The sequence below is a fragment of the Micromesistius poutassou genome (genome assembly GCF_964030765.1).
Source record: "Micromesistius poutassou genome assembly, chromosome: 22".
In the NCBI taxonomy this organism is placed as follows: Eukaryota; Metazoa; Chordata; class Actinopteri; order Gadiformes; family Gadidae; genus Micromesistius; species Micromesistius poutassou.
In genome coordinates this window covers 4,777,044-4,792,541 of record NC_140292.1, presented here as the reverse complement: position 1 = coordinate 4,792,541, position 15,498 = coordinate 4,777,044, and the positions used below count along the sequence as shown (strand labels likewise).

The window sequence follows — 15,498 nt, the reverse complement described above, 5'->3', positions numbered from 1 at the left end:
ATATGTTTACAGAGGGAGGGCGCAAAGGGGGAAGATGGATGGCTTTTAGCATACACCATGTATATGTGCGTGTGTGTGTGTGTGTGTGTATGTACATTTAGTGGTGGTGGAGGAGCAGGGAGTTTAATTATTTGAAAGGAGCACTACAACCCCCCCTCCCACCATACACACACACACAAAAGACAACATTAGTGTTATTAATTCTTTGGAACTGCACACTCTGGTGTCCCAGGGGAGAGTGCCATTGCCCTGACCTTTCCACACGTGGTGTTCTTAAGCCTCACTCCCCAATCCGAGGATGATAGTCTTCGGACGGGCCGGCCTATTAGCATCGCGTGGAAGGGTGTCACAGAATAGAAATTGTAATAATGGGCTGATACACGATTTCATCTCCCTATCGCCTGTTCACACCAATAGTATATAAGAAATGAATGATGATCACAAACCATATACTCTCAGTGGGGAAGTGAGAGAATGACAAAACACATTGCACATAAACACATACACAATGCATATTTATGCCCGAGGCTAGGTATTTAACGTTTTGTGCTTTGGTTTGTATGTTTCTGGGAAGAATACATCAGTATAGAAGGCCTGCTTTTCCTCTGTAGCCACTGTATAAGATATGACGTAAAAAAAATCAATCCATCTATCCCCTGGTGTCTGAATAAGACTTGAGTCTCCATTTGAATCAGACAATCTCTAACCTAGACCTATATAGTGTTATACCGGATACAGACGGATATGAGAATAAACCACAGACTCGGTCCTCTGGGAGAGATCACATGTCTGTTTCAGCAGCTCCCGCCCCTTGAAATAAACACACTTTCTGTGTGTCAGCATAATCAATAGGGCAAGCAACATGCAGAGCCGGGCTAGAGAGGAGCAGCAGCAGCAGCCAGACGCAATTGCGAAGATTCCCCTTAATTTGATCAACTTTGCTGAATCATTTGCGTCGGAGCGGGGCGTCGGACGGGGGGCGGGGAGAGGAAGAGAGAAGCTTTTCCGAATGTACATCTCAGACTGATGGCGGGCAGACACAGCTCATGTACAGAAGGGTGGATGGGATGTGTGTGATGCGGGGTAGGTAAAGGCAGATGGATTGGGAGAGGTATACAGACTAGGCAGAAGCTCAAGGGTAGAGGAGGGGCATAGGAAGAAACAAAGGGGAGTATCCCTTTCATGTGCTCCATCCACCCCATGAGGCTGCTGCAAGCCTCTCTCTCTCTCTCTCTCTCTCTCTCTCCCTCTCTCTCTCTCTCTTTCTCTCTCCTGCCCCTTATTCCGGTCTGTTTCCTTGGCTTTGCAGAGAGGAAGGACACTGCCGCTCCCGAATGATTCAGCCCCTTCCCATCGGCCGCGTGCGTACTACAGACCAAACACAGTATCTCTCTGCTTCTGCTGCAGTGTCTGGATATTCTCGCTGCTTTGCTCTCCTCTTTGCGGTACCCATGCTGCGCCCTCTCTCTATGAAGTGTGCATAGCAGCTGCCTCTGTTCCCCCAAGTGCTGAGGTGAGTCAGCTGCCGCTATCCCTTGTTTAATGCTGGACGATACCGACCACAAAAGAAAAAGGAGTGAATGTTTAAATTCCTACCACAACTTGGTTTTGTATTGTATTTGCGACCGTCGTTTCGTGGATCTAATTCCGGGATAGGGACTGCTAATATGAGTGCTGTATGGATACATCTCAATGACAAACTTTCTATTTCGCACCGAGAGTTGCCTTAATATGTTCTAGTCTGCTAACAAGGTCAGCCTTTCTGGGGTGAAGAGCATTTTTTTTTTTCTAATCCCAGCACCCTCCCATTGACAATGGGATACATTACGGGAAGGATCGGACGACATCCGTTTCACCACGCTCTGAGTTCATAGGTAATGTTCCGCGAGAGCCCTGGATCGAAGAGACAGAAAGGATGACCGAAGGAACCGAGGACCCCAATGTCATGCTAGTGGTGCCTCCCGGATCCGTCCCCTCTAACATTTCAAACGAGGATGCTGAGCATGCACCTGACGAGAAGCAGGACGAGCCGGTGACCGGTGCTGATGAGAGGGAAGTTGGTTCGGAGGGGGAAGCTGAGGAGGGGGTCGGTGGCGGTGATGGAGAAGAGGGGGACAGAGAATGGACAATGGGAATTTGCAGTTTGTCAAGTACCTGCTGTGTGTGCATTGAGATGGAACAGATTCACAGTTGCCTGCGCTCTGAGAAAATCTGCATCCTACCCATCCTAGCTTGTCTCCTTAGCTTAGCCCTGTGCACCGCCGGACTTAAGTGGGTATTTGTAGACAAGATCTTTGAGTACGAGCCCCCAACCCATTTAGACCCAAAGCGCATTGAGCAGGGCCCTATTATCATATCAGCTGACCCCACACTCGGACTTCCTGTGTCATTTCCACATGTACTCTCATCTGCTCCCCCTTTGGCCAACACTATTAGAACAACCACAGCGAGCCAGGACTTCACCGTCAGAGCGAGACCTTCTGGATCTTTGATATCGACTAAAGTCATGCAGGGGAACTCGTCCACCGCTCTCACGTACCATGCAGATGGGCCCACAGCGTCGAAGGCCCCCAAACCTGACAAGCAGATCCCCTTCAAACACAACACTGTGGAATTTAACAACATTATCACTACAAGTGGTAAGTATATAAACCTTTTTGTGAATGGTGATAACGACTATGCTACTGAGCAGTGATGTTGCAACTTTAAAGTGCATACGCAGCAGGTAGACAGGCTTTTGCAGCAAGAATCCGATGATGTTTAGTTGTATGACCTAGCTGACTTAAGAAATGAAAGCACTTTGTTGCATTGTGTGTAATATGTTTGACAATCGTTGGTTTGTACACAAACCTAAAAACAGAGGTTCATGACTTGCCAAATGCATGGTGGGACTACGCATGGTCATTACCCAATTCAAGATCAAAAAGTATAACCAGGATTACATTTGACTCTGTTTACATTCTATTTGTAAATATATCTGGATATATAATATAAATACACAAATATAATCTAAATACAAAACATGCGATATGCAAACGTGGTTACACTATTATTAAGATTGACCTATCATGAATGTCATCTATACTCAAAGTTAATTATACTCTATAACCAATGTAGAAGAAAGTATAATAATAGGATAATACCACTCGTGTATACCCTGTTTGGTAACACTTTGCCATAAGGGTACATTAATTAACCATCAATTAGGATTAGTTAAGGAATTAATAGGAATTATACTATATCGTTAGCATAGTTTTTTTAATATGGTAGTTGAGGTATTTTTAGTTCCAGTTATTCTAGTTGCACTGGCACACCATCTCCCATTCTTAGTAGTGTGTAAGGGTTAACCCTTACCCCATTTTAGAATGTATAAATTAACCATTACCGTAGTTAAAATGAAAGCCATTCCTAAACATTCCTAAACAACCATTCCTTAACCATTCCTGTAAATATTACGAGTTTATGATTTGCAATATGATATTACGATTAGTTTTATGTTAATTAATGGTTTGTAAAAGTGGAAATCTCGAAAGTTTTAGTTTTGTTTTCTTTGGCGACACCTTTGGCAATAAGTGGTATTTTTTGCCCAGAGATTCAAACGCCACGGGCCCCAGTTCATAACGTTCATAGTAGGCCTACTGCAAATGCGAGGGCTTTCTTCAGTGAGCCATAGGCTCAACCACCATTGTGTTAGTTCATATTGCAATAGATATTGGCTTTAACCTTCTCTAACCTAATACCTAAACTTAACCACCTCTAACCCAATGCCTGAATTCACCCTCTCCAACCTTAACTTAACAATCTCTATAAACTTAGCAATCTGTAAAACCAATACTTAAACATAACCAACTCTAGCCTAATACTTTAACTTAATCCTGAACCTAATATCTAAACCTCACCATGTCAGCCATGTCCATTTAGCCTCTCCCGATATGAATACCTCATTCAAGTCACTTGTGTTTGTATAGCTGTATATCTCATTTACAGTCACAAAGGGCTTCCTTCAAAGGCCATATTTTATAACATACCCTTATCCCTAGCCTTCCAAAGACCAAAGATAAATTCCCTTATTCATCTAGGCAGAAACTTTTGGTAGGAACCCGGGGAGAGAGGGATCCCACCTCCAGGGATGGTTGGGAGTGCAATGGATGCCATAAAGGACATAGGAGGGTTGGAGTAATGGTCTGATGGAGGTGTGAGGCGAAGGGGTGCACTGCACCGGTGGTCGAAGGTTTGCGAAAGAGAGGCTTGTGTCTGGGGGGGATTCAATGTTCATAATTTGTTGTCAATCCCTTTATGCAACTGTTGTCTCTTTAAACTGACATAGTGGTTCAATATACCAGCAAACAACAGGGGTGAGACGTGAGAGTGAGGCAGCCTGTTTGACGTTGCATCTGCTTTAGCACCATGCCCTGAGGGTGGAACAACTTGATTGGTTCTTGAGATACCACAAACCCCTGCTCGGTCGCCAACAAGTGTAGCTATTGATATCCCTGCATCAGCCGTTGCTTGCTGGTTCACCTTGCCCAAGCGCAGCCACCTCGTCCAAATTTGACACATCATTTTGATGAAGAGCTGTTAACTTTTTTACAACAAGATGAACTTTTGTTCTTCTAATGAGCAGTGGTTAGGTTACTCATTCTAGAGCGTTCATATGCAAAGAATTGGAACAACTATGAAGCAATGGCACAGTAAAGCTAGTGCACCAACCATGGCTGTATGAAAGAACCAGTAAACTGGCACTACTACAAATACCATACATGTAACACATGCAGTCTTACTTATAACTTATTGCGGGAACTGCATCAGAACATTCAAGGACTTACTAAGGCTTCTTGCATCAATGCAGCACAAACGCTTGACAAATTGTTTTACAACCATTGTTATTCATGCCGCATTACCGTCACTAGGCCACTATGATCAGAGTTTACTCATGCATTCTGTATTTCTTCATGAATAATTGACCTAAAAAATATATGTAGCATAAGGGGCTCCTTGTTGTTGCATTGTATGGGTAGCTGTGTGTGGTCAACAGACTCTTGTATAGATATAAGAAAATTGGATTGCACACCATTCAATTAAATTAATCATTATGGGCAATATATAGAAAAATCCAAATGAACAGATACACAAATAAATTTAAATTTATTTTAAATTTAAATAAACAACAAAGACAGACATGAAGATTATGTTTAATTGTAAATTGTTTTGGCATCCCCTCATTTGCAGGTTCAATATAAAACAATATTATGGCCCTAATTACCATATACAATACCAGAATAATTATAATCTTAATATTATAATCATTATTTTGTTGAGCTCAAATGCTTTCTTGAATGCTATGCCTTGCTCATTCAAAGTTTAATTGGTTTGAAAAATCTACAGTTTTATGTGAAGCACTTATTCATTGTACATGTTGGACATTTAAAATCCCCTTTTGACAGGGGCGTCATCATTAATCAAACACAGGTATTGCTCAAAATACAAATTATGGGTCTGCTACTTTTATGTAGCAGGGCACATGGTCCTTCATCACTATGTGATACCTTCATTAGTTTAGTCTACTGCCCAGGGCCTATAAACATGCATAATAACATAAACATAAAAAAGAACACACCCATGATTAGTGTGATGAGCGACAATCCTACAATGTCTCTGAAAAAACGGTATATTGTGTTTTAATAAATTTCCCTTACCTAACCTTCCTGTAGCTTCCGTGAGCACCACTCCAGCGGCAAAGACATCGAGTCATGTCATGCGCTGCAGTGACAGCGAGAAGAACTATTGTGTGAATGGAGGAGAGTGCTTCACCCTGGAAGTCATACCAGGAAGCACCAAGTTTCTCTGCAGGTAGGTCCTAGCTTACAAAAAAGTGTATCACAAAGTAGCCCACCTTGCTGGAACTTTCAGCAACACATTGTTCTCCATTTTATATGTTCAAATTCAAACTGAAACAGGGGGTTCATGGTAACTTTAAACACAAATTAACAACTTTAAAACGCAGTATATTAAATAGTCAGAGTTAATGGATTAGACAATTTGGAATCAAGACTGCACCTCGAGTCAATTCCAATTCCATTTGTTTTTAGAATCGATTCTCAGAATTGTTTTCTGAATTCTCAACATTTGTGCTCTTCTTTTAGGTGCCCGAATGAATTCACTGGTGACCGCTGTCAGACCTACGTTATGGCAAGCTTTTACAGTATGTCTAAAACTTCTTTCATCTGTGTTTGGATTAAAGCATGCTTTGTATCATTTTGTTGCTTCCTTTTGTTCAGAAATTTCGGTTTAGTTTTTTTTTTGTGAAATATATATATATATATACATATTTTCCACAATACAAAATTCAAGCAAAACAGGTTAGGATATGGTAGGAATAATTCGTCTTTCTTATTTCTATCATCCCCAAAGAAATTATCAAAAAACGAAAATTATCTCTTGAACTATAGTTGACTCGCAATTATGCTTTCTTAACAGAAATCTATCAAAATACATACTGTACATGCCCATATGATAATGCACATGGATCTGCATATCTGTACTAGCAGATTTGAGTTTCAACATATGAATAAAATGCAGATTTACATATGAGTTTTCATCCCATAAAGATCCAACATTCATTATTTCATTATTTATCAAATTATTATATTTGTGGATTTTTGGCCTTGATTCTAGATGCTTGACTTTGTGAATACATATCTATTTCTGAATCATGACTCCATATTAATGTATGAATATATATATAAAATCTTAAAAATAGCATTCTTCAGAAAAGTATTCAAATAAAGTTTTCAAATAATACAAAAAAGCGCAAAATAACAGCACAACTTATGGCCGCAACCTAAGGCCACAATTAAAATATGGATCTGTAACTGTGTAAGGCAATAAGTTATATCCTGAAGCCCTTTGTAGATGCAGGAGAGTCAAATTGACACAAATGGGGATTTCCAGTTGTCGACATTGATTCCACTTTCGCTTGCTTCCTAAATCTCCAATGTTTTCCTTGACCCCAAGTGTACCCACTGTTCCAGTCTGCAGTAAACTAGAGAAGCAGCAGCTACAAATCATCTTGGAGCCAAGAATACATAAGTGTACCCAGGAAGTGCTTTAGAGAGGCCAATAAAGCAATAACTTTTTTCACCTTGCCAGTGAGTGGCATGATGGAAATGCAGAAGTAGGCCTAAGCCCCTTAAAAAAAGGACTGCAATCACTTTTATAGAGGATAGATTGCCACTGTGCAAAAAAGAGTGAACATTAAAAGTAATGATATTCATGTTGGAGTGAATATCAAGAAATGCTGGTTCCTTTTAATGATGAATTGTTTCTAAATAAATAACACCATAGTGGCAGAGATCCCTGTCTTATGAGATGGTCCACATAGTTGTGTTTCTCTGGTCTTAAGCCGACACAATGCAGCAAAGAGAAATTAATGCAAGCCTGACTCCTGCTCCATGGCCACTGCTTCCCTATATCTTTAGGCTACTTCCCTAGCTTTAGGCGGTTTCTCAATATCTTTAGGCTGCGGCCCTAGCTTTTGGCGAATTCTCTATATCTTTAGGCTGCTTCTCTATATCATTAGGCTGCTTTTCAATATCATTAGGCTACTTCTCAATATCTTTAGGCTGCTTCTCCTGCTTTAGACTGTTTCACTAGATGTAGGCTGCTTCTCTAGCTCTTGGCTGCTTCACTAAATATGTAGGCTGTTTCTCTAGATTTAGGCTGCTTCTCTAAAAATGTAGCCTGCCTCTATGGCTTTAGACTGCTTCTCTATAGCTTTAGGCTGCTTCTTGCTTTTAAGGCTGCTTCTCTAGTTTACTATGGATTGGGTCAGCTGGTTCGATGACTATCAAGGAACATCTCGACATTTAGGAAGTGAAAGGGAGCATGGAATAATATGCAATATAATAACTTCTGGAACACAGCCCTATACCAAGTCATGTGACATCTGAAGGTTATTCGCCAAAAGGAACATTGAGACAATGTGAAACATACAGGGTATGGACATATTTATCGTGTTAAACCTAATTAGCATTATAATATATCACATTTTGCAGCCTCACAGCCTCTCAAGTCATTTCAAGTTTGGGTGGTAATACCTGTATTGCTACTTTTCACTGCTACTGTTAAGTTTGATTGCAGATTGTGGAAACTTAGTGTAAGCTGTTTTTTTATGAATTTGAACAGGCTGATTATTCTCAACAGCTTAAGGATCAGGTTAATAACTTGATACGCTGCTAACTATCATTGACGAAATGATTCATAGAGTGCTTCGTAATTGCTTTGCAGTTATCTAGTAAAGAATGGTGCAAGGGCAAAGAATATGGATGTTGGTGAGAGTGCTTGGCAAATTAAGAGTTGTGGTTGCATCACATGTACATTGAGTTCATATAAATCTTATTAGGCCATACCAGGTTCTACCTTATCGATTGATTGATTGATTGATTGATTGATTTATAACAGTATATCTTGCTAGAATGACTGCTGTGGGTGTGTTATGTAAGCTTCTGCGGTCTGAGCACACAGTTATTGTAGAGTGACCAAAACGTGATCCTCACAGCATTTGATTCTAGAAGTGAACTAGAAGTGTTTTCTGTTGATGAGAATAAATATATTGATGCAATACCAAGCTTGTATTTAAAATAACAGGCTGTATACACAATCAAAAGATGGTTGGCCTACATTTAAATTCAATAATTCTCATAATGATTTGAATATATATATATATATATATTAGTTAGAGAAGAATTGCAGCATCAATACCATGACTATATGTTTAAATACTCAGAGTAAGTAATTGAAAATCTGGGTTTGGTGCGTTCAACCATCTGCACATTATACGGCTGCATGATGATCAACTTTAACTTTGTTTTATGTGACGTGATGGACCGTTGTAAGGCTTTTCATCCTCACATAGCACTTCTCATTAGAGTAGGGCAGTGGATCAGTTCATACAATACAATGAGACTTTATTCTACACACTAGTTAGAAAGTCAGTCCCCTCCTACATATTTCATAGCCACACCAAAATGTTAGCATCCAAGACACCCCTGTAGGTTAGGCATTTCAAGGAAGTACAGTTTATGTACATAGTGCATTCGTCCTGACTAGATTCCTTAGTGTCTAGTGATCTCCTCATATGTGACTAGCCTTTGCTACTAGTGAGAGTAATGGTGCATGTGCATGCTAATGCAACAATGCTATACATAAAAATTACCTTCTTAAAGAAACATGCCTTTTGAATGGATTTGGTTTGTTTGGTTTCTTTTAATGTTGATGTCTCTTTTTCTGCCCTGGTAGAACATCTTGGGATTGAATTAATGGGTATGGATTGTTTCTATATCTTAGTCTGCAGATATAGGATTATAGATATAGATATAGGACTGCACGTTGGATTTATTTTGCCACTAAATGGATCATACAATACAGACCTAAGAACTAATAACATCAATGAATCATATACATACAAGTATTTCAGAGAAAAGATTTGATGCTGCTTCATTGTTCTTGTTACCTCTTTAAACACATTTCAAATGCAGCAAATTCATTTTACTATACTTTGAGGAACTAATTGTAGTACTTAATTTGTGCAAACGCTTCATTTCCTTTCCTCTAACCAATCATTGCCAGGTGAAGAACAAATACTTAAAACATTATGGCCTGTCATTTTTGTCATCTTTAATATCAGACAGCACGATTAAAACCTTATTTTGTCAACCTCAGCTAATCTATTTTGTGTGTGTCTAATTCAGTCATGGTCATGTGTTTTTGAGTTTTCTGTTTGAAGGAATAATTGCTTGAACAACTAAGACTTTTTTTTATCTGTCACATAATTTGTTCACATCATATCTGACACTAGAAGAACAACCTCTAACCTCCTCCCTAAATCCTTTTCCTGTCATGTCATTGCTATTTCTGCTTTCACTTTCTCTTCCTGGTCTCATTGAGATCAGGATTCTCTTTTTGCCAGGGAGATCTATTAGCAGACACATAGACACACACAAGTGCACACACGCACACACGCACACGCGCACATGTGCACACACACACATACACACACACACACACACACACACACACACACACACACACACACACACACATACACTATTATATTAATACATCTAAAATATAACACAGACTTCAAGTTTAAAGTACTACCGCAACACATTGGACAATTTACCATTAGATTCTAATGACTCTTGTATGCAATACACACCTATACTATATATTGTACTTGCACAATGGTACATGTTTTTTTCCATTATACACGTATAAAAAAATGCTAAATCTATACCTGTCTTTATAGTTTGTGTATGTAAGTGTGTGTGTGTGTGTGTGTGTGTGTGTGTGTGTGTGCGTGTGTGTGTGTGTGTGTGTGTGTGTGTGTGTGTGCGTTGTGTGAGTGTGTGTAGACCTAGTTTCAAGAATGCACTTGTCTTCTTTTCCAGAAGCCGAGGAGCTGTATCAGAAACGTGTAATAACAATATCAGGAATCTGCATTGCACTTCTCGTGGTTGGGATCATGTGTGTGGTTGCCTACTGCAAAACAAAGTAAACTATCATGCTTCAGTTGATATTCCTTTTTGTTTTGTTATGTTTTGTTTGTATACTACTCAAATGTTGGCTGTATATAGCAGGCTTAAATCAATCCCAGACAAATATTGAGTTTTAAAAAACATTTGGGCCTTTCCTTATTTGATATTTTTGTCTTCTAAATTGGTGGCTAGTCTCAACACCCAGGTTATCTCTCCATGAACAGAAAGCAAAGGAAAAAGTTCCATGACCGTCTGAGACAGAGTCTTCAAAAGGAGAGAAGCAACATGGCGGCCAACCGACCAGAGGTTTCTAACCACCCCCTCCAAAATGTTCAGCCGATGACTGTAAGTTGCCATTCAAATTACTACAACAAAATTCCATCCAAAAATCTTCCATTTCAGTGGCCGTTTCATAAAATATCACATTTTTTTCTCTTTTCCAGCAACCCACATCTAAAATTGCAAACAGTGCACAGCATGTAACTGAGAAGGAGACAGAAATGCTGTTCTCAAGCCAATTTGCATCATCAGCAGTCACCTTGAGCAAAAGGTAATGGTTCTATACTGCAACTCTGGTGTCCAATGTCAAGCAATTCATACTTACTCCAAATAAAACAGCATAAAGGGGTTATGCTGTGAGAGCTAGCAGTTTCCCTGCTTTGACCATTGAAGATATTCTGTGGCTACAGAAACTAGAGGCTAAGGATATAAAACTGCAACAAAAGACAACAGATTGACAGTGACTCAGTAGCAGGTTGTCTGGCAACTGGAAAGTTGCTGGTTTGATCCACAGGTATTCCTTGCTCAAGTGTTGAGGAATTCATCGGGGATCGAACCAGCAAGGATTACCTGGGGATCGAACTGTTGAGGTCTCCTTATTTTTCACATGTATGGTAAAATCTTAAACCCCATTATTTTATTATTTATTATTATTTTTTCAGTGACCTAGACTGATCCATAGTGTGGTTCTAGAAGTATTGAAAGCACAGGGTATTTTACTTTTAACTTGTATTTCAGTTGAAGTAGCTTGTGATGAGGCATAATATTAGATTTTTTTTTTGACTAATGAATCGGTTAAAATGTTCGGTTTTTTGGTTAAAATAATTTGACAAAACATTTGACAGCTAGATATGTGACGGGGAGCTCAATTTGGCAGAACAGCGGCTCCTCTACCAGGTTTTGAGCTAACCATTGGGCTGATGCTAGCGCTGGCGGCAGGAAAACTAAATAAGAAGGAACATTTTACAAATGCTCTACCAGAGGAAGTGAAAGGGAAGGAGCTGGCTCATTGATGAAGAAGATTCCTGAGACATTAGAGATTGATTTCACACCAGCGGACCTGGAATGGGGCCCTGGCATATGGATGAATGAGATCAGGTATTATCATATGCTAATTTTCTAATGATTATAATCATTTCTACATAAGTCGACATATTAAAGGCTAGGGGCTAAAAACAAGCCATTTATCCAGGAGCTGTTGGCTGCAGTCGTATGGAGTACCGGAGATGGATTAGAACGGGTTGTACTGTCCCACAGTGGGATGGGTTTGGAACGGAAAGCTGAAGATGCAATTCACAAATGCTGAAGAAGCACAAATCAAACTGAAAACCCCCTTCCTTTCCTCCATCACTGTGTAAAAGACACTTCCTTGGCTAGGGATCACAAGAGGGGTTGAGAACAGTAAGCAGTTTAACTCAACATGGACACACAGTGGACAAGAAGAAAAGGGGTTTGCCTATGATTTAAATGGACAAATAGAATATATGTTTCTAAAAAATAGAATCTCAATAAGATGCACGATTTTTACTAAACTTAAAAACATTTGAGAATGCTGACTCATCCTCATCTGTTTAGCACAATTGCTGTTTTTGCCCTTACATGGCAACTCATTGTCATGGCATTGATGGCATCTGATTTGCCAAGAGTGTGAAGGCTACCTTAGCTAGCCTCTTGTTGGCATAATCGTCCACTGTCACCAAAGCATTTTGATTAAATCATAGTCACAGAGCCATCCAGTAGCTTTTGTACTGCAGAATTCTAATGAAATCTAGGCTTTTCTACTCAAATATGTGTTTTTATATTCAATTGTGATACACTGTGCAGACTAAGCCACAGTGTTGTGGCTTAGTCTGATACTTCCTTATCTTTAAAGACCTCTAGAATTTCTGCTTATTTAAGGCCAACATTATTTCTCTAGGTACACGGTCATTACGCTTTAAACTAGTATCATTTTAATGTATCATCATAATTGCAGATTCCACATTTTAACAGAAGGTGGTCCACAGTTAGTACATACCAGAAAACTGGCATGTGCTGTTAGTTTTTCTGACCAATATAAAATTCAGGTTACATTACCGGGCACATAACTATTGAATTGATTGAATCCAGAGGAGCCTAAATGAATGCTAAATTCTAACAATTGAATCTACAAATCGACTCCTAAAACAGAGAAGATACCAGAAGCACAGGTTGCTGGGTCCATTGCGTACATTAGCATGTACATATCATGAGACCCTGTGCTTGACCCGATTTGCAAATGACTCCACTTGATGGTTCATAATAGAATAGAGTAGAGTCATTGAGTTCTTAAGGAAGAATAGATTGATTGGTTTGTATAAAATACTAGTCCAAGTGAAATGTTGCTGACACAGACGACATATCTCTGTCGATATCAGACCCCCTGTCTCTGAAAAATACTGGCTTCCCATTCCCTTTTTCTAGGCTGTCTCAACTATGCCATCCCATCCAATATTTGTGGGGACATAGTGCTCAAACCTCTGCCGCATAAAGCACAGTGATGGTAAGAGTGTTCATGGGCAGCCATGAATCTCTCATCTATAAGAACATTTTTATGATACATTTGTGGGCCTTATATTCTAATCCACCAGCAAGTCATCCCGTGTATCCCGTATATATATATATATATCATAAACCTAATCACATTCTAATCCCAGAACTGAAGTGATCTAGATCTCTTCTTAGATTTCAATACACTCTAAAATGCCATGGCCTGCATATGGACATTAAAGCCCTTGACATCTGTACTGACTATACATGCTGTAATAGAGACTACGCCTGGTTAACTCTCTTGCCATACAAAAATTACTCAATAGAAAGACATGCAATTTAGAATGTGGCTTTTGCTCTGATTGACTGATGCTCACCTAAGCCATTATTCTAACCCGATTTCTCTTGATTGTAAAAATGCAAAAAATATCCTTCAAATATTTCATGCCGCATCCCCAGATTGAACCAGGATGGATTTTTTTTTAACTATTTCAACAGGAGTGAAAAAGTCTAAATTAACGTGTTGCCTCTTTGTGTGTGCAGTTTGAGTTTGTTGAGCTTGAGCTGGAGTGAGAATGTTCTCTCTGAGAATCCATTGGTCTTGGAAGTGCCATCCTCAGCGAAGAAGCATCGGGGACGGCTGAATGCATTGGGCCACGTGAAAGACCTCAGTGCCTACATGGAAAAATCCCAGGACACCTCCAACATCTACCACGACTTACAACATAGCAAGAGGTAGATTGGGAACCACATGGGTCCATTTTCAAACAGCTGTATCATTAAATTGTTACCACCTGTAACAGTGTGTACCTTAAAGGTTCAACCAACTGAATATAATGACATATAATGATATTTAGTACATGCTGTTGCATGCTGTTACATATACAGTTACAAAGTACTAGTACTTACAAAGTACACAGTACTTAAGATGTAGTGATGATGATTTTTAATTAATTAAAAAATAATTAATTAATAAGTGAGTATTCCCTATACGACAACTCAATGCCGATTCTTTATACCTTTCCTCAGCCGTAACCACAGAATCGCCTCCTTCTGACCAGTGGATGCCCAGTCCTAACACCTCAACATCTCAGTCTGGCTCCGCCCAATCGACAATAAAGAGAGAACACTTTTGCCACTCTACTTTGCAAACAAGTACTCATTCACTGAACCCCGAACAAAGACAGCAAAATTACTCATGACCATGTGTGCATGGTGGCTATTCAAAGTGGCCCAACACTCCCTCTGGTCCTGCTTATAGAACTTGTGGTTGTGTGAATCAGCAAGAGTAGAATGAAGGCTTACTCATGAAGCCCAATAGTAATGGCCTGTGTTACAGTAGAAGCAATATGGAGTCCCAACATTAACCCGTTTTACAGAGAATCAGCTCAAAGATGATCAGCGTGGAGCAGCATCTTGCAGATGTCCCTTTTGTGATGACGGAGAACCTCGCTCTTGAGGTATGGACATGCCTGTCATTACGAAAGGAGCGCTTGACCGGGCAGGGCAGAATTGTTGAACACATAACAGTGGATACAAAAAAAAAGGAATATCACTTGCTTTTAAATGAAATAAACAATGCAGAGTTAATGTTAAAAACCCTTATTTTCTATAGAATATTTGAGGTGTACTGATTAAAAGGATAATATAAAAGTATTTTAGTGACGCAGTCAATAAAGTCTTTTCTAAGTAAAAACAAAACAAAAAAAAGTACATTTATTCAAGGGAGGGAAAGTGCCATACATTAGTATGCAATGTTGAATGGGATTTAGGTGAAACAACCAACAGAAACAATGGTGCCTTCTATTTCATGTGCTTCAAGAATCTGCAGCAAAGTGCACGAGGCCATTTATTGTTTAATCTACTTTCTGTTGACATTTGTCTGAGCTGGATGAGAAAATGTAATTACAAAGCTTTTCATTTTATTTTTAATGTTCATGTCCTACAGTTAACCACAGGCATTACAGCATCAATTTCATCCTGATTGGAAATCTGAAAAATAAGTGTGCTTGTGCTTTGCGTACCTGTAACAAAAGGTACTAATGGCATACAATGTTGATTGTATTACCTGTCCCATAGAGTGGGGGGACAGGTGAGCAGGTTCATGTTTTCATTTTACAAACCCATCAAGACAAAATTAGACTTGAAACTAAATATAGAGTGCATCTTTCCTTTA

The 15,498-nt window shown here is 39.5% G+C and overlaps 1 protein-coding gene across 1 annotated transcript; it reads left to right on the top strand.

Annotated features, from left to right (window-relative positions):
- Nucleotides 1-1,915: 1,915 nt before the first annotated feature.
- nrg1 (neuregulin 1) lies at nt 1,916-13,895 on the top strand (the record flags this gene model as incomplete). The annotated part of the gene is made up of 7 exons (XM_084486366.1): nt 1,916-2,639; nt 5,712-5,850; nt 6,144-6,202; nt 9,298-9,321; nt 10,449-10,551; nt 10,760-10,880; nt 13,866-13,895. The coding sequence occupies 7 exons, from the start codon at nt 1,916-1,918 to the stop codon at nt 13,893-13,895; spliced, it is 1,200 nt and encodes a 399-aa protein (XP_084342492.1).
- Between the last annotated feature and the right edge of the window lie 1,603 nt (nt 13,896-15,498).